The sequence below is a fragment of the Rhincodon typus genome, chromosome 11, assembly GCF_021869965.1.
Source record: "Rhincodon typus isolate 14 chromosome 11, sRhiTyp1.1, whole genome shotgun sequence".
Taxonomy (NCBI): Eukaryota; Metazoa; Chordata; class Chondrichthyes; order Orectolobiformes; family Rhincodontidae; genus Rhincodon; species Rhincodon typus.
In genome coordinates, this window is record NC_063342.1 from 60,868,815 (window position 1) to 60,887,446 (window position 18,632).

At 37.7% G+C, this 18,632-nt stretch overlaps 1 protein-coding gene across 1 annotated transcript; it reads left to right on the forward strand.

The window, feature by feature from the left end:
- Positions 1-3,361: 3,361 nt before the first annotated feature.
- rab9a (RAB9A, member RAS oncogene family) lies at positions 3,362-16,665 on the forward strand. Its single transcript, XM_048602505.1, has 3 exons — positions 3,362-3,498; positions 10,990-11,017; positions 14,094-16,665. Exon 3 carries the CDS (start codon positions 14,132-14,134, stop codon positions 14,735-14,737), a length of 606 nt encoding a protein of 201 aa, XP_048458462.1. The 5' UTR covers positions 3,362-3,498; positions 10,990-11,017; positions 14,094-14,131; the 3' UTR covers positions 14,738-16,665.
- Positions 16,666-18,632: the final 1,967 nt, after the last annotated feature.

The following is an 18,632-nucleotide window of genomic DNA, read 5'->3' on the forward strand; positions in this document are numbered from 1 at the left end:
GAGTATTCAGAATGTGGAAATCATTACCACGAAATATTTGAAGTAAATAGTAGGTATGAATTTAAGGAACGGCTAAACAAGTACATAAAGGGGCAAAGTGTATGCAAATAGGCTAAAGGAAGGTGAACGGAGGACCAAGTAGAGTGAAATGGATCAGTTGGGCTGAATGTTTGCTTAATCATTTCAGTATCTATTTGATCTTTCAATGTGTAACAACTTATATCTATATAGCATTTTGAGTGTGATAACATGACCCAAGATTCTTTACAAGACTGCTAGTAAAGCAAAATTACACACTTGGCCAACCACATAAGGTGTTATTCGGGTGGCCAAAACAGTGGTGAAAGAGGCAAGTTTTAGGGAAAGAAGAGAGATTGAGAGGTAGAATTTTTGGGGGGTGTGTGTGTGATGAGATGAATTCTAGACTCAATCTAAAATATATAATAAGTTTTGATTACTGTTCACCAGCTTAGGTCCATTTTGCAGCAGTCAGATGGAGCTAAGTTCTATGCTAGGGGCACCTGAGGTAAAAGAAAATTTGAAATGTGGTTCTTTCAGTACTTGAGAAAAAATGAATAAAAAGCTAAATTTTTAAAGCTGTTTCTTTATTTTGCTTCCATTTATATTTAAGTCTTACAGTAAAATCTTAATACTGGTTGGAAAGATCTGGAATTTATGATGGGTAACCCAAACTACTTTCAACCAATATCTCAATGGTACAAAGACAGATTGTCAGATTATTAACTAAAACATTTTATCAGGATCACTCATGGCCATGTTAAGTTTAATTTGATAGGATACTGGGTGAGCTTATGGAAGTTTATTTTAATTATTGCGCCCAAAGCAGTCTAAAGCACTATGATCAATGAATACTGGACGTACTACTTGAGTTAGAGATAGTAGGAACTGCAGATGCTGGAGAATCCGAGACAACAAGGTGCAGGGCTGGATGAACACAGCAGGCCAAGCAGCATCATAGGAGCAGAAAGGCTGACGTTTCGGGCCTAGACCCTGAAACGTCAGCCTTTCTGCTCCTATGATACTACTTGAGTTGACTGTTTGATTTCAAATCAAGACTGCAAAATTTCTGCCTGTTATTTAATCAGAGTAGAAATTACTGACATTTTAAAAGTCCTACTATATTGTTAATTAATGCCAATGGCTTATGACACTCATAATGTTCTATTTCATATAGTTTGTCCATTAGATGTTGCAGATCACACAGCGTCTGTGGATAAAGAAGCTGAGTTCAACATGATGCAGATTATTGTTTATTTGTTTGTTTTATTTGAAACAGTTACAACGATATTTGTATACGTTGCCCCATTTGTTTTGTTTGCTTAATTAAGTTTCTGACTTTAAAAACAAGAATCTGTATCCAGTGTTCAGATGACTGGAAGGCCAGATGTGTTTGTCGACACTTGTAAATTTCAATTCCTGTAAATACTTCAAACTGTTGTTATAATTTGAAATTCACCATTAATGCTTTTTAAAATATTGATGAAGTGATTATGTTTACCTGGAGATCTTGTAAATATTGGATTTATTTTTCAATTTTAGGTAATTAGTGAGAAATTTCCAAACATTTTTGATTTACTTTTCCATTGACTACAGCACTTGAGCGCAGGTTCTGTCACTCTGCTCCCTCCGAGCAAGGGTTGGACTGGGAGTGTGGGATTGAAGAATTACCATAAACACATTTCTTGTTTCTGGCAACAGATCAAATCCCAAACCAATGTTAAATTCATTGTATCCAAGTTAGATAAATTTATCCACTTAAACCTTGTTGTGTCTTATATATATTTTAAAGCATGCTAAATATATTGTGTAGATCTTAGTTTTTGTTGATCCTCCAGCATCCATTTAATTGAGATTTATTTCTCAGATTAATTTTAATCTTCTCCCTACCCCACCTCTCCTGCAGGAACTAACTTCTTCCTGGGCACAGTTACAAAGCATTTCATGGTTATTATTAAGAACACAAGAAATATGAGCAGGAATAGGCCATTCAGCTTTTCGTCCTGTCCCATCAATCAATAACACCTTGATTGATTTTCTATCTCAAAACAAATTTCCTCCTTGATGCCACTAGTGACTGAAAATCTATTGACCTCAGCTTTGAACAGACTCAATGACAATGCATCTACAACCCTCTGGGTAGAGAATTTCAAAGACTCTCAACCAACTGAGTAAAAAGAAATCTCTTTGTGAGCCCAGAGAATTTCTGCACTGTACTGAAAGTTGCAGTCAAATTCATAGAATGGTTACAGCACAGAAAGAGGCTATTCAGCCTGTTGTGGCCATGCTAGCTTTCTGTGCGAATTTCTCAGTTCGTTCCACTTCCTGTCTTCCCCCCCCAGTTCATTTTGTTTTTCAGATAATCGCCCAATTCTTTTTTTGGAAAGCCACAATTATATCTGCTTCCAATACGCTCACAATCTAGGCTCACAAGCCAGCACAATCTAGATCCTAACCATTGGCTGCTTTAAAACAGGTCAAAAACAGCTACGAAAACAAGTCACCATTGCTTCTTTTGTCAATCGCCTTTCAATCAATGTCTAGTTTTTGACTCTTCTGCTTACAGGAACAGTTTCTATCCTGCCTAAACCTCTTGTAATTTTGAGCATCTCTATCAAATCTCTTCTCGACAGTGAGGAGCCCCATCTTGGCCACTTTATCCACAGAACAAAGGTCCCTCATTCCGAGAATCATTTTCTGGTAATTTTATTCCTGCACAATCTCTGGCTACGTCTTTTCTGTCATGCTGTACAATACAACACAGTAGCCCAGGTGAGATCAAGCCAGTGTTTTATGACAGCAAAATAGCGCAGACACTCCTGGGAATGTAGTTTGCACAAAGAGGCTGCTGCAGGTCTTGACAGTCTCTCCGTGGAGAGAGTAAAACTAAAAAACAAAAAAGTTAACCAGTAAAACACAGAACTGTGGATGCTGGAAATCTGAAACAAAAGCACAAAATTGCTGGAGAAACTCAGCAGGTCTAGCAGCACTTCTGTGGAAGGAGACAGAGCCAAACGTTTCTGGGCCTGTTTTTGTTGCAAAAGAGTTATCGTTTTAGAAAGTGGAGAAGCACTTTTTTTGTTTCTTTTCGTTAAAATGTGATGCTTTAGGGAGCAGGCTTGTTGATTCGTTATGTGGACAGTGTAAGCTGCCTGCAGAGGAATCTCCGGAAAAAAAAACTGCACATGCTGTAAATCAGAAACAAAAGCCGAAATTGCTGGAAAATATCAGCAAGTCTGACACCATCTGTGGAGAGGAATCAGAGTTAACGTTTCAGGTCTAGTGACCTTTCCTCAGTTCCAGCACTTTCTGTCTATGTTGCAGTGGAAGCGCTCTGTGGGTGACTGTCATGTGACTCTGCCTCGGGAGAGTCAGCTGACAGCTGGGAGTCACGTGTCTGGCCGGCGCGGTGACGTGATTTCCGGTGTGTCTGGGAGTCCCGGATCTACCGGACGACAGAGGACCGCGAGCAGCAGTGGGGTAAGTGTCGGGGACATGGCGGCGGAGGCTGAGATTTGCTTGGTTCCCCCGGGCCTTTTCTCTCTCTCTGTTGCGACTTTATTATCAGTAAACGGCCGATGGGATTGTCCTCTACTTTCACCGCCTTTGGGGTTCCCAATACAATAATAATAACAAGGACCAGGGAGGAAGCAGCACAGTGCGCGACGACGGCAGGACAGGGACCCTGGCAGTGGGTACAGTACTGGCTTTGGCCTAGTCACCACTGTTCATCACCCCCCGCCCTCACCTTACACTGACAAACGCCGCCGCCACCACCACCACCATCTCCCCTCTCCCGAACCTGCTACACCTCTCCTCCATTCCCCCAATACCGCTGCCCCACCTTCACTTGCTACCCGCTCCACTGCCACTCCTCACCCCATCTCCACCAAACTGCACCAATCCTCCTGCCCCTGAACCTCCAACTCTGCTGCGCCTGACTTCCCCACTTCTTTCACCTGCCACCTCCACTTGCTAGTCCCCACCTCCCCCTGCACTCTTCCTGCCCCCTTGTTGCCACTGCTGGCCTCTCCACCTGGCACCCATGCCATCCCATCTCTACCACTTTTTATCCTTTTACCATCCATACTATATCTCTTGCCCTGCCATCTATGTCTTGTGTCTCTACTGCTACTACTCTGCCCCCAACCCCTCAAGCTAGTTCAATCAGTCACTCTGTGTGTTGCCACTTTGTCTCATTATTGTCAGATCTGTGCCATTAAAGAGCAAAAACAAAACAAAACACTTTCTAATCAACCTGTTCACATATTATTATGCACCTCTGGAGCGGGTGAGACAGTAACTCTGTGCCAGCAAAGGGTCCTCGTCTATGGTTTACAATCCCCTCAACTCCCCTTCCTCTCCCAGACAAACATTAGTCACAGTTGATTAGTCCGTCTGCTTGAGACTGCCCTATCAGCAGCCTATAATCTTGTGGTTGCAACAAACTGACATCATGCCAACAGACAAATAAATGTTAGCGACATGCCTTTGGAGAAAGATGGAGTTGAGTGAGTGGGTGGCGGGAAGGAAGTTGATGTTTCAGAACCTCTTTTGCCAATGTTCAAAAACTGTTTAAGCCAAAATACTGCAAAGCAAAAGAATATAATGGAGGAAATTGGATTTAAGTTGGTAACTAATGCTGTTGCCTAGTTCACTTCTGTCTGCAATTTATTTTTAAGCATTAACTGAAATATTATCTCAGACTTTGTGAGGAGGACAAATTATATGGGCCCCTAACATCTTAGTCTGCCTCTGACATGCTATTTAATGTTCAGATTGTAGCTGATCAGCGTGCTGCAGAGCGCCACATTTCAGTAAAACAGTTGTGTATTCAACTTGATTCTTAGGTCTGCAAAGTGTTTTCAAATAACCGATCGATTGCTTTGGATACAGAAGAAACAAGGAAGTTAAATTTTAAGCTAGAAAAATATCCTTGAACTTGGCAGTGTAACAAGACAAAATGAATGCTGAAGCAAAAAAGGTAGTAGTAATTCGGGCAAGCAGAAATTTGCCACAGTGCTATTTTATGGGGAAGTATAGAGATTTAAGCAGGGGGCTGTATAGTGTGAGTCTAGAAAGTCTAAAGAGGATGTGTCCTGCCGATTTTAGAGAAGTTTCAGTTCTGTAGGAGGTTATGGTCCTAAGTACTCTGATTAGGCAAGTAAGGTGCCAGTGTCATTAGCACTCTGAATTAGCTCTGAAGAAAGAACCTTGCTTCCTGTGGCTCCTTTCATAGTTCAGGACACCTGTGAATTACAACAAATGGTATACTTTTCCTCCAGCAGTCATTATGGTTCCATGAATTGCATTGTTGTTAATGCAATGCAGACCATATTGTCTGTTCAGAACTTGCCAACTGGGGAAGAATAATAAGATGGAAGTATTGAATCCTGGTCAGGAATGACATGCAAATGAATGGTTACAGATTTCAGATTCCAGAGGGGGGAAAAAATATCTGCACCCAACCTTAATGAAAATTTGATTAACTAGTCAGAAGTAAAACAGCTGTGCTGTGAATGGTTGGTTGCATGTTAAAGTTTCGTAGGCAAATCCTGGTGACATTGCCTAGAAATGGAGCAGTTGCTAAGAACTTAGAGCAGTAGCCCCCAAATCTTCGTGGAGAATCAAATGCAAAAATGGGAAATTGTCTTTCTATCAATAGCCTTGTCAACCCTTCCTTAATGACATCTTGTCAGGTGGTAATATTTACAGGTATGGCGTCAACTTCCACCTATGCACTGATGCTCAACTCCACTTTGTTATTTACTTCAACTCTAGCCAAGATGCTGTGCATACCTAAAGGCATCATAATTTCCTTCAACCAAGCATGTCTAAGATTACAGTCTAAACAAATTCATCTCAAGGTAAACAGATTCTCCTTTATAATCTATCACTCAGGCTAAAGCCCACCAAGTTCCATTTAACACTGAACTTCAAGCCATATAGCTTCTCCATCTGGGTTCACTCATTCTTAAGCTTTCTGGCTACCTGTCCCTTGACACAATTTTGAAATCCTCGTTCTTTAAATGACTTCACAATCTTGTTACACTACGGTTCTACTACCAATTGAAACATGCATTTTTTCCCAAGCCCTTCTGTTTTTAAACTGTTGTGTTGTGTGTGACCCTTCTACCAACCAACAATTTGTGATCAAACTTGTAGTGCTTTGGCCTTGCTTTCTGCCATTTCCTCTCTGCTGATGATCATCATCTCTCTACATTTAAAGCCTTAAGTTTCCCTTTCTCCAAGTGCTCTAAACTATTCTTTACATGCCTTCTAGTTGTATTTCTCCTACAGCTTTGTAAATTGGGACGTTATATTAAAAGTGCTACTTGCATGCACATTTTGAAGTAAGTGTTGGCTTGTGAACTGGCTTGCATTAGTTCCACTGTGAATACCAGGTAATTGCATCAAGACTTGACTAATCACCTGTAATCTGATTTAAAATTCTGGTTTCCTTAGTAATTTCATCTGAGTTCTGCATTGTTGGTAAGAAGGGAAATTCAAGATGAGATGATGAGAATTCATCAAAGTTAATACTGGCTGTTTAACTAATACGTAGTTATGGAGATGGACTTTTTAAATGCAAAATTTTGACAATTTTGATAATGGGATGGAAGATTTTGTAAGCAGATGATGTACAGTCATAAAATTTGTGAAGTCTATAGTTATTTCGTGCTGGCATTGTGCAACATAATATTAGCAAGTTATTGCTCCGAGATATTTACCAATACTGTTCTGAAATACGATTCAGATGTTGGATTATCGTCCTTGTTCTTACTACCTTCCATGGGGTAATGTACGGTACTCAATGACTTGGCATCATTGAGATGGATATCTGTCCCTTCACTCTTTTGCGTTGGTGTCCTACCATATTGCTACGAGTATGATTTTATACTCATTACTGTATGGGTTACTTTCCTGTTCACTATTCCTTCCCAAACAAGGCCTGTTCCCAGTGTCTTCAGTTGACTGAGGAAGCTGATTGAGCAGCGTGTTCAGGTTAAATTGTTGGTCTTATTTATTAAACATTTTATTAGGTAAAATTCTTGTTCAGTATAAGTGGAAAACCATTTAAAGGTATAACACTCAGCGTGCAATATAAATATCAAATCGGATAGCACCAATTAAACAAGGATGACCTAAAGGTGGATTAAAAAAATAAAAATTACAGACCCAGCAGAGGGGAAGGAATATACTAGAAGTTTTCAAAAAAAAAATCAAGCACAGAAGCAACTTAAAGGGTTGCCAGAGATTAAAGATATGCAGGGCTAAGATTCAAGGTAAAAGCATTTGTGCAGTGCAAAAAATGGTCAGATGTCAAGTCAGAGAAAGGGAAATCCACATGTGCAAAAATAACTGAAATTGAGGCAAGAAATTAATAGGCTATCCTGTATGGTAACCAAATGAAAACCAATAACAGACATTAATAAAAGCAGTGAAGCAGTTAGACTCATTGTGAAGAAGACGCAGGTCATGCACCTGGAGATTGCATTCCAAATGCTGATGGAATAAATACTTTTTAACAGTAAATTTTGAGGGTCATTCTGTGCAAATTGTATGATGTGTCAAGCAGTAGTAACATGAAATAAGAAAGGAATAATATACTTGACCAACATTTTTAACTGCAAAATAAAGTAAGTAGGAATGCCCCATGTAAAGTACCCAAACTTCCAAGTCATTTGAATACCTACGTGAAAGGTTAGTAACCAAACTCGGTTGTGCAGATTTGGACGACGCCCGAAAAGCGAACAAAAAATGGCCTAGATGGGTGCGTGAATAAAGATCTCATTGGGAGCAATGTTGGAATTTGGAAAGAAATAGTGAACATTGCAGCACTTGATGGACAATACACTGATTTTTAATTCTGACCTCTGGGCTTTTCAACCTAAAAACTGTTTGAGGTGATATTATAGTTAGATGTGAGAGGAAGGTAAATCCAGAAATTAAATGGGTATTGGATATTCTTGATCCATCAGACAAAGCACTCACTGCCTTATAGAGGGGCAACCAGGAATAATTAAATGCTATTAGAGGTTTGGGGAAGCTTCTAGATAATGAGTTAAGTTGGTCGCAAGATTTTCCTTACCTTTAATTATTTTATTATAGAGAATGTTCCTGGGAAATGCCACACTGGCTGAGGGGAAATAAGTGTAGACTGAATTATCTGTTTTTAAGTGCATAATTTATCTTCTCTCCAGTGCACAACACTCTATGTTGAAATGTGCGGGAGCTGGCATCCTTCAATTCATTTATTTCTTAATTCTCATCTGTAAAAAAATGTCACACATTTAATTTAAAAAATCAATTGTACTAAACTCTGGTAAGATGATCGTTTCAACAGCTCAGATTTTACAGCTGGTGTGAAGTGACAGAGTTTGCTATCAATCCAAAGGAAAGTTTCTTAAAGAAATGTAGTGTTCTCTGTAGCATGGGGTTCCCCTTTCCTAATATTGATTTAAATCTGAAATAAATTTGATCAAGAGATGCCTAGCATTAGTAACGTTACCAACACAATAGGGGAGCTGATAGCTTAGTGCTATTATCGCTGGACTGTTAAACCAGACACCCAGGTAATGTTCTGGGACTCCTGGTTCAAATCCCGTTATAGCAAATGGTGGAATTTGAATTCAGATCTGGAATTAAGTGTCTAATGTTGACCGTGAATCCATTGTTAATTATCAGAAAAAAAACATCTGGTTCACTAATGTTCTTTAGGGAAGGAAATCGCTATCCTTACCGGTTCTGCCCTACATGTGACTCCAGACCCACAGCAATGTGGTTGACTCTTAACTGCCCTCTGGGCAATTAGGGATGGGCAATAAATGCTGGCCTAGCCAGTGATGGCCTTATCCCATAAATGAGTTTAAGAAAAAGATAAGCAGCCAGTCACTTTGAAGTATTCTCGGACAGCAAAATAGAAAGTGAAATGCTCTAAAGTTTTTCACTTTGATTTAGCATTTTAGAGAGGCATGAATGATTTGGGTGCATGTGTGTGAGATTAAGGTAAATGTAGTAAAAGATATTTTAACAAGTTATTTTAAAAATTAAATCTGTTTTCTCCATAAATAGTTTTTCAGGGACAGTGAGGTTGTCAATGGGTATTTAACCCCTAGTTACACTACATTCAATAAGGTGCAATCTTTTCCAAGGATTCTTACAGTAAGATTAGTATTTAAAAACACAAGTTTTTATCAGTTTAGTGATTTATAAATGATTACATTCTGGGTGGACTTCATAATTTATGGGTGCGGATGGAATCACTGATACCAATGGATTTCTGCCGTTAACTGTGCATGTGCGGACTGCTAATGTGCTGTCAATTTCAGAGGAGCAATGTCAAGTTTTACTGTTGTCACCACAAAATCCAGAATGCTATCTAATGTCAGTTTGCAAGTAACTCCATGAGTATTTACAAATATCAGTTGCTGTGGAAATGCTGTAGAGCAATAGCTGGGTTTTGGTTTGAAATGTTTTAAGGAGTACGTGGCATTCATCTTTTTAATTGCAATGCTTTTTATGACAGATACTTAAATTTCCTGTTATGACATTTTGTGTATGGGAGCCGCAATCAATTGTATCGTGGACTTGATGGTTTAAAAAAAATCTGATCTTTCAATATTGTGACATCAAGTTCTTTGTTTTAGGGGAAAAATTTGTATTTCGGCAGACAATGCTGGCATTATCCCAAACGTGCAATGTTTCTCAGCATTGTGACTGACAACCTACATCTCATTTATATAACGAACATTGGATTGCATGATTTTCAGAGATGCTAATTTATATTAGCAGCTATGCATTAGTTACAGTTCAGCCTTTATTCAATTCTTTTAGGTCTGTTACAAATGGCAGTTTCTATAAGATTCAATTTTCTATGAATGAAATTTGTGCCTCTGACATAGGTCATTCAACAGTGCAGGGATACGTGAATGATACCTGCTCAGGATTGTGTCAGAGTATAAACAGTTATGATGTAAATATGCTGAGCGTGTTTTGCCCACTCCACTATTTCCCTGCTCTGAAAAGCTGTAAACACTACAATGCTTGAGAGCATGCATTCAGGCTAGAATTAAGTTGAATTTAATTACATTGCACTGGCATCAAAATTTAAATACTGTTAAAATTCAAAGTATAGGAGGGTTAAAATGCTTGCATTGTTTGCAACACAGTTGGAATAAAGCATCTTTCGTAGTGTTCTCAATATAATTGTTTTGAAGATGAATACCCACTTAGTAACTTGAAATGTCAATTCTAGAACTGTAATGAAGCTAATACTGACCTAAAGTTGAGCAGCTAAAAGGAAGTATTCATGTCATTATGCTGAAGTACAATGTTGAGACATCAATTTTTTCCCCCTCTCTTTCCTTGACAGGAAAATTGATCACCTTACACAGGAACACAGCTGGGTTTGATTGTGCACACACACTTAAAATGGATACTTAACCTTTTTTAAATTAAACCTTAATGTACTTTACAGATGCACAAGTCATTTTTGTGCAATGTTTTTCTGCTGATGGTTCAACTTTATTACCCTCCCCCATTCTCTTTGTTTAACTTAAACTAATTTGGTTGTGTCCAATTGTGTCATTATCCACATGATTTCAGTCATTTGTTTAAAGTATGCAAAACAGTCATGAGAGCTTGTAGAATTGGGCAGGAATTGGCGTTAAAATGAGAATTGAGAGCTGGGTTTGGAATCGGACTCTGAGCGCAGGCAAAGCTGGTTGTTCTCACTTTTTTGTGGATCAAACAGCTAATCTGTACAAGTATGTCAATAATATCATTGCCACAGACTAATCAGTAGGAATTGGTAAAAGGACTACTAAATAAACCTAAACATTTACTACTGTGATAATTTTGTCAGTGTTAGGGGGATAAAAGGCAGTCGTGTTGATCTTAGTACAAATTACGTCTAAGGTGGTAATACAGTCTGTACAATTTTTTAACATTTCTTTTTTTTTTAAACAGGAACCTAATGATGCTTTAATCTGAAAAGGTAAGAAATGACTTAATTCAGTTTATGCAGTGCTTTCTAACTAGGATATGTAACGTGAATATTAATTTGCTAAAATATAAAAGCTGAAATGCTCACATTTGAAGTGAAAGTATAGTACAGTTTGGTATCTGAAATATGATCTTGTTTTATCTGTAAAGTTTGTATTTGGTAATTGTGTGTGTATATATACATTTTGTAGAAAAAGTTTTTGAAATTTTGTATCAATAGAGTTGGGGCGTTTAGCTCATTGGCTGGCTTATGATGCAGAATGATGCCAACAGCATGGATTCAGTTCCTGTACCAGCAGATGTTATCATGAAGGTCCCACTTTCTCAGTCTTGCCCCTTACCTCTGGCGTGCTGATCGTCAGGGTAAACCACCATCAGTTGTCTCTTTCTCTCAGTCCCAGAGAAACACAGGGCTGTTTTCTCAGAGACAATGGTGATTGTCATTGTCATTGTCACCATTATAGTCCAGATGACAGTCTGAGTAAACCTTCAGCATTTTAGAGACCTTTTCAAAGTGGGAATACTTTGCAAATTTGAAATGCGTGATTGTCATACAGCTTATTCTTAAAGGTGGTATGATTGATTTTAGTGAACAAGTCTTATTGCAACCGTTTATCATCGTTTCTACAAATGTAAGCACTTACTTTCAGTGAAACACGGGCTTGCATAAATGCATTTTTAAAAACTTGAACCAGTGGAGTTGGTAATCTCACATGACTGAAAGTCAAATGTAAGCATTCTAGGGTAGAGTCAAGTGACAGGCAGTGACACTTAGTTACTCATATTTTGCAGAATAACTAGTAGTTAGAACTTCCGGTCTATACTATAATTTTGAAATGAAGGATTCAGATCGCGATGAAACCAAGAGCAAATTATAAATGAACTGACTGTATTGTGCCCTTGAATGTATTTCTATCTTAAGTTTAGTTTATATTGTCAGAATTTGAATGTCTTTATCACATGGTGGAGGGAACTTTACAAGATTGAGGTTAAGACAAACTTGCGACATCAGCTGAGAGCATTGTGCTGAAGGAAACTTGTAAACTGTGCACAAATTTGTAAACAATTGTTTACAATTTCCAGTTTAACTGACAAGTACTGTCAATCAGTTATACATATTTCCATACTATACAGAACGTGTCTATACTTGAATTTAATAAAATGTATTCACAAAACAAATTGTCGGATCAGCACTCCTGTCAAGACAGCTTTGTTCTCCTCCTATCCAAACATTTGAATTGTAACATTGTTCTATTAAGAAGTCCAGATTCTAAACTTCATAATAATAACTCTCTCCAGGCACTGAGTTTCTGTTGGTAGATTTCAAATATTCCCTCGTTTAAGTGGGTGTGCTACTTACAACTTCTTTGGGTTTTCATTAAACTGAAACTATTGTTTACAGACATGTAAATACTAGTATATACTAGAGTAAAAGTCTACTTCATGTAAAAGGTGACCCCTATTTTGGCCAAAAAATCTGGAATTTTCCATATTTGTGTAAGAGTCGACCCTAGTTCTTCACTGATAACAGATCAACGAGGTACTAACCTGTACATAAATGTTCTGACAAAATGAATTTTTTTCACACTAATGTATTTTGATATACAATTCACACCAATTTGACACGCAAGCTTAAGACAGATCAGGTCAGAATCAGTTGACAACCTCCCTTTGTGTGCAGCTCACCTGAACTCAGTTTCCCTGTAGCTCTTGTGGAATACAGTCATATACGTAGTTAAGGTTTTGAAATGTCTTCATTTTGTGTAAAAATACCCTCCAGAAAAAAAACACAAAAATTTTCAATGTTTAGACTGAAACTTATTGAAGTTGCAGAGAACACAAATAACTGTGTAGCAGCAAGAGAATTTTGTGTTTTGGAGAAATCTGAGAGACAGAGAAAGATATTGAACCAACTTCAGACAATGCCAAAATGAAAGTGTTCCTGCAGAGGTAATCATAGCAAGTGGCCACAATTGGAGAAAAAAGTTGTTGAGTGGGTACTTGAAAATCGTCAATGGAAAACGTGTTAGTCTTGAAGCCATCCAAGTCCATGCACGGAAAAATCAAAGGATGGAATTTCAGATTTTAAGGCAAGTGCTGGATAGTGCACAAGATTCATGTGATTCATGAGAAAGCATGACTTAGTACTTTGCCAGAGAACTAAGATTGCACAAAAGCTGCCTGCTACTAGAAGATATTACAGTTTCACCAGTTTGTAATCAGAAGGAAGGCTAATTAAGATGTTAATTTTAATTTGTTAATTTAAGATCTATCATGTAATTGTAATTTAAAGCCATATTAAGTTTCTACTTCACTGTATGCATAAATAAAAGCTTACTAATTCATTTTTGTTTCTATTGTCTTTACCTAGGAATTACTGTAATTTGTTTTTTCTTCATTTGTTTGGAGATCAATTGGGCTTCTGCTAAGGATACGGTATTTTGGACTGTAGCATGAATTTCAGCCCCTCAGAAGTAGTATCCATGTGACAGTTTACCTCATAAATTTAACCTTAAAAAATAGTCTAAAAGATTTGACTTTTACACAAGTATATACGGTTGTCTCTCCAGTTCTGAAGAAGGGTCACTGGACTCAATGTTAACTCTGCTTTTTCTTGACAGATACTGCTGAGTTTCTCTAGAAATTTCCATTTTTATTTTAAACATTCTCTGCATTTCGTTCTGCGCCAAAATACCCTACAGTTTATCAAACTTAAGAGAACTTGTTTACAATTCCAGCTTCCTTATAACTATGGACAGGCTGTTAACTACCCATATCATAAAAATTGTTTGAATAAATGTTTGTTTGTTATTAACCATTGACCCTTAAATCCAATTGCTTGCTATTCATGTAAACTTTAAAATAATACAGTTTAATGCACTGACGTTGCATTGTTTGGAATCTTTGTTCCTTGTTTCTATAGCCAGATTAGGAAATTGGTCATTCCATCAAGGTTTTTTGTCAACCTTAGCCTAACTGCTTTGATTATTCTAGTAATGGGATAATTTATTTCTAGATTCTACATAGTTCCAAGTGGTTGGTAATGAATTTTGTGTTTTTTTTTTCAGACTGTTTGATTTCATCACTTCAGTTATTTTAAGGAGCCATGGCTGGAAAGTCTACTCTACTAAAGGTGATCCTACTAGGCGATGGTGGAGTAGGAAAAAGTTCACTCATGAATAGATACGTTACCAATAAATTTGACATCCATCTGTTTCACACAATAGGTGTTGAGTTTCTTAACAAAGATTTGGAAGTAGATGAACATTATGTGACAATGCAGATATGGGATACTGCTGGTCAAGAGAGGTTTAGGAGTCTTCGGACACCGTTCTATCGAGGTTCTGATTGTTGCCTCCTTACTTTCAGTGTTGATGATCACCAGAGTTTCCAAAATTTGGGCAATTGGAAAAAGGAATTTATCTACTATGCAGATGTCAAGGAACCAGAGAGTTTCCCATTTGTGGTTCTAGGTAATAAAATTGATGTTGCTGAGAGGCAAGTTTCAACAGAGGAAGCTCAGGCTTGGTGCAAAGAGAACGGTAACCATCCTTATTTTGAAACAAGTGCAAAGGATGCTACCAATGTTGCAGTGGCCTTTGAAGAAGCTGTTCGTCGAGTTCTTGCTGCTGATGATAGATCTGACAATTTCATGCAAACGGACACAGTGAATCTTAATCGAGGAAAGAAACACAGCTCTTTCTGCTGCTGACTGTTGGATGCAATGAACTTTCCACTGTATGCCATTGATTTACTGATAGTTGAATGGGCCATGAAAATCTGTTGGAACTGTTTTGAGAAACCAGTGCCAATCAGCTGAAGATACTGGGTTCTTTTGGTTGTGAAAGGGTTTGAATGCACACGCACAATACTAATGTGCTGAATTACCCATAGATAATTGACTTATTCATTGGCCATATGATATTTAAACAAAAAGGTTTTGTGGATTTGAAATCAACTTTGAAAAATGGCACAGCTTCACATGCTTTAAGTTTAAAAAAAATTGGTGTTGGTGGTACATTATTTTTAACTGAAGTGTAACAAATCTTCGTGCAACAAACCATATTGTAGCTTGAGGTAACGGTTGGAGAATTGGAATTTGATTAACTCTAAATATTTATCATTTGTGTAAATTGCTGGTTCCATAAAATTCTCCTTTATGTACTCATGTTCCTAATCTGACCCTAAAATATATTGGGGTTAATTGTTAATTATTTTCCCTCTTTTTGGAAAAAAAAAATCATTTGCTGTTATTGGACAGAAACCTGTCTATTTTTTCATGCTCGAATTGAGTTTTGTGTAACCAAAATTTCTACTGATCACATTTTTGTTGAACGAAGTATTTGCAGGTACTGAAAACATTGTTTAGCTTTTCAGTTGGTTCAACTCTGCAGAATGTTACAATGTCAAATAACCAAAAGATATCATTCCATTGTTAGCTGCATTAAGTTTGAAAAAAGCAGAGTTTGGTCAACAGTTCTGGGTTATTCACCAGCCAGGGTTTATTTTGTTAATGTACAGCTAATTTTAAGTTGAATAATACAAAGGTATCATGAAATTTTGAAATGACTTGTCAAGGGCTGAAATAATTTCACATCTGCTTTAAATATTAAACATTAATTGTTCAGCCCCCTTTCATGAAGCACCTTATGCATTTTTCTTCCCTTAGGGTTTAATGTAGCCTGTAAGTACTGTTGCATTTTGGGCAATATGTTGTCACACTACCATATTGTATGAAGTTACCTGCGAGAGTGACTTGGACTTTTTAATTATTCCAACTTTAAATTATACCTTTGTGTACATTCGGTGTGACTGAAGATCTATGATTTGAGACTGTCAAACAAGATTGAATTCAGAATCATTAGCTTTCGTTTACAGCTCTGTTTAAATGTTGGCTGTCCCTGCTCTAGCATATTCTGATGTGTGCCAAAGCTTGAATCCGTTTTACACATATTTAGTGGTAAAATATTTATTTCCTCCTCTTTTCTCTTTATGCAATTCTGTCATCCTAAGCCAAGAGTATTTGTAGCAAAGCTGATCAAAGGCCTTTGCTGCTGTGTTGGGCGTTAGATGTCCTGTTGGGTAGTTAGCCAGTTTTCCTGTTGTCTCCGTATCTTTCCAGGATATGATTGAGATCAGGAGTATGGCATTTAGTAATCACTGGCAAATTGAATTTTAGCCCATGAGATGCAGGTGGAAGACCCAACAGGATGAACCATTGTAATATCTTTAGAGAGCTATTTGTTAAGCAGAATAATAAATTTAATGAATGGCCAGGTCAGCCTTTACATAATGGAACAATCAATTCAGTTACAGAAAGGTGGAATTAAACAAATATAAAAGCACATTATTTTGAGGCTTTACAGTTTGCAGTTGAATGACCCATTTATCATCATTAGGCTCTCTATCAACTTTGGCTGATAAAGTGCTGCTGAATTATATTTTAATGTGGGTGTGGCATTTGTTAAATCACTGAACGCTGAGAATTGAGTAGCCATTTCTAAACATGTTGTCTTTCCATTTTGCCACTGCTTTTGTTATTGCTGCATAAAATGATTTAATCACCAGCTGCTTTTTTTTTTAGTGTTTCTTTTCAAATACTGGAAAAAATCTTTCAACAAAGCAATGATTTTAACAATTTGTAAATCAGTTGCATATTTCATACTATATTTTACTCATTGACTTCATTATCACATTTTTGAAGCTTTTACTTAAAAACCCAAGTCTGTTCCAGAAGCTTAGACTTAAGTGGTCTGGACGTCAGGTTCTGACTTTTGAGTCAAAGGTGGCGAGTTCAAAAGCCCATCTATGGCCTTGAGCATATAATTATGGCTGACACTTGCATGTATTAAAGGAGGACTGATGTACTATCAAGATCGTAAAAAAGGCTGGAAATCAGTAATAAAATTCAAAATCATTGAAATTAAAGTGCAATTTGTGGAGAAAGAAACAAACAAACTGATGCAAAGCAAAATGGGGAAGGAAATAGAGGGGAAAAAGTTAGTCAATATTGAAACTAGAAGGTGGTTAACTCATTAATCAGTTTGTTCTTTTAGTGAAGACAATAGTGTCAGAGGACAAAAGGGTGGAATGGAATGGAGAACTCATGATTAGAAATCAAGCATCATGTTTATGAACTAAATGGACTTATTCAAAGTGTTTGGATAATCTGCATTTCATTCTGCTATGCAGCAGATATTTCACTGCTCATGATCCTAATGTATAATAAATTGAACAAAGTCTAAGTACATTGCTGTTTAATGCAGAAGATAAGGGAGAGTTAATTTGCACATTAATCCTTTATTCTAAAGTCCTGTCACAACCAGTCCCTAGGCAAGGTTTCCTGTTTTTAGAACTCTTCCAGGCAAGATACCTAACTTGTCATGTTCTTAGTGAAGGATGAACTGGCTCCTCTTTAGTCACCTGCCCTCCTAGTTTGATTACGACAGGGTTAATTAAAAAACAACCGTCTTCGTTGGGGATAACTTTTCTCCTAGGCTCAACGTTGAAGGAGTAATGTAACACATACAGACTAGAAATAAGCTTAAAAGATGTGCAAATCAACCTGAGTCATTCATGGATAGTGGAAAGTTGATAGTTCGGTCTAAATTGAGATATTTGGCTTTACCGATAGCAAGCCAGTTCAAAAGGAAACAGAATTTCAGCTGAGTACCTTCCACTATACAGCAAGAGTTTTATTTACCTGTAATGCAGGGGTGACTGATAGGTGAAGAATCACTCATGACTTGCAGCATATTAATGCTTGAACTCAGGTTAGTGGACGTAGCCACTGCAGTCCACTAGTGTGCACAAATAGTTAAAACTCACTTAACCCCTGGCCCTGGGTATTCTTGAAAGGGAAAAATGCAAACATTGCTCTAGACTGCTGCCTTCACATGACATTCCAGAGTTGCTATTCAGACAGCTACAGAATTTATATTTTTGGCTGTATCTTTCTTTTCAAAAAAAAAACTTGGCAATTAAAAGTTCAATACGCACACAGCTGATCCAGGGCTATTCTATTTCATTCAGTATGTCTAATACTAGGTGTTTTTATTACTATCAAAGATATTATTCCCTGGGTCAAAGCACAATGTACCTCATTAGTCATGCTCAGCCACCATTAAAGCAGTTGATACAAGATAATAGCTCTACACACTCTGCTCAATGATTCCAAATTGGCAAATTCAGTTTAATGTAATCATTTCCTTAGAATGTCAAAGCAGCTCATACTTATGGTGGACTCTTGTTTCAGCTGCCCCCAGTTCAGACAGAATTTCACATTGATCCTAGGCCCCCAAAATACTTAACTTGGATTGTAGGGTACAGCTGTATCAAGAAAATACTGGTGTTTCTTTTACAGGTTGGTGTTGCATACTCTCCACTGTCTTGTCACCTGTTTGGATATGACATGGCATTTCATCCTGCCATTTGGAGCTGGAGGAAGGCTCAGGGGGAAATACTTCCCTTTTCTACTAGCTTTGGAATTCAGCTGAATGCTATCTTGAAAGATTTGAGATTTTTGCATTCAAAAGACACACTCGTCCAGCAATAGGCTAGGATCTGCACCTGTAGCTAGTAACTGCTGGCATAATTCATAAGCTTTT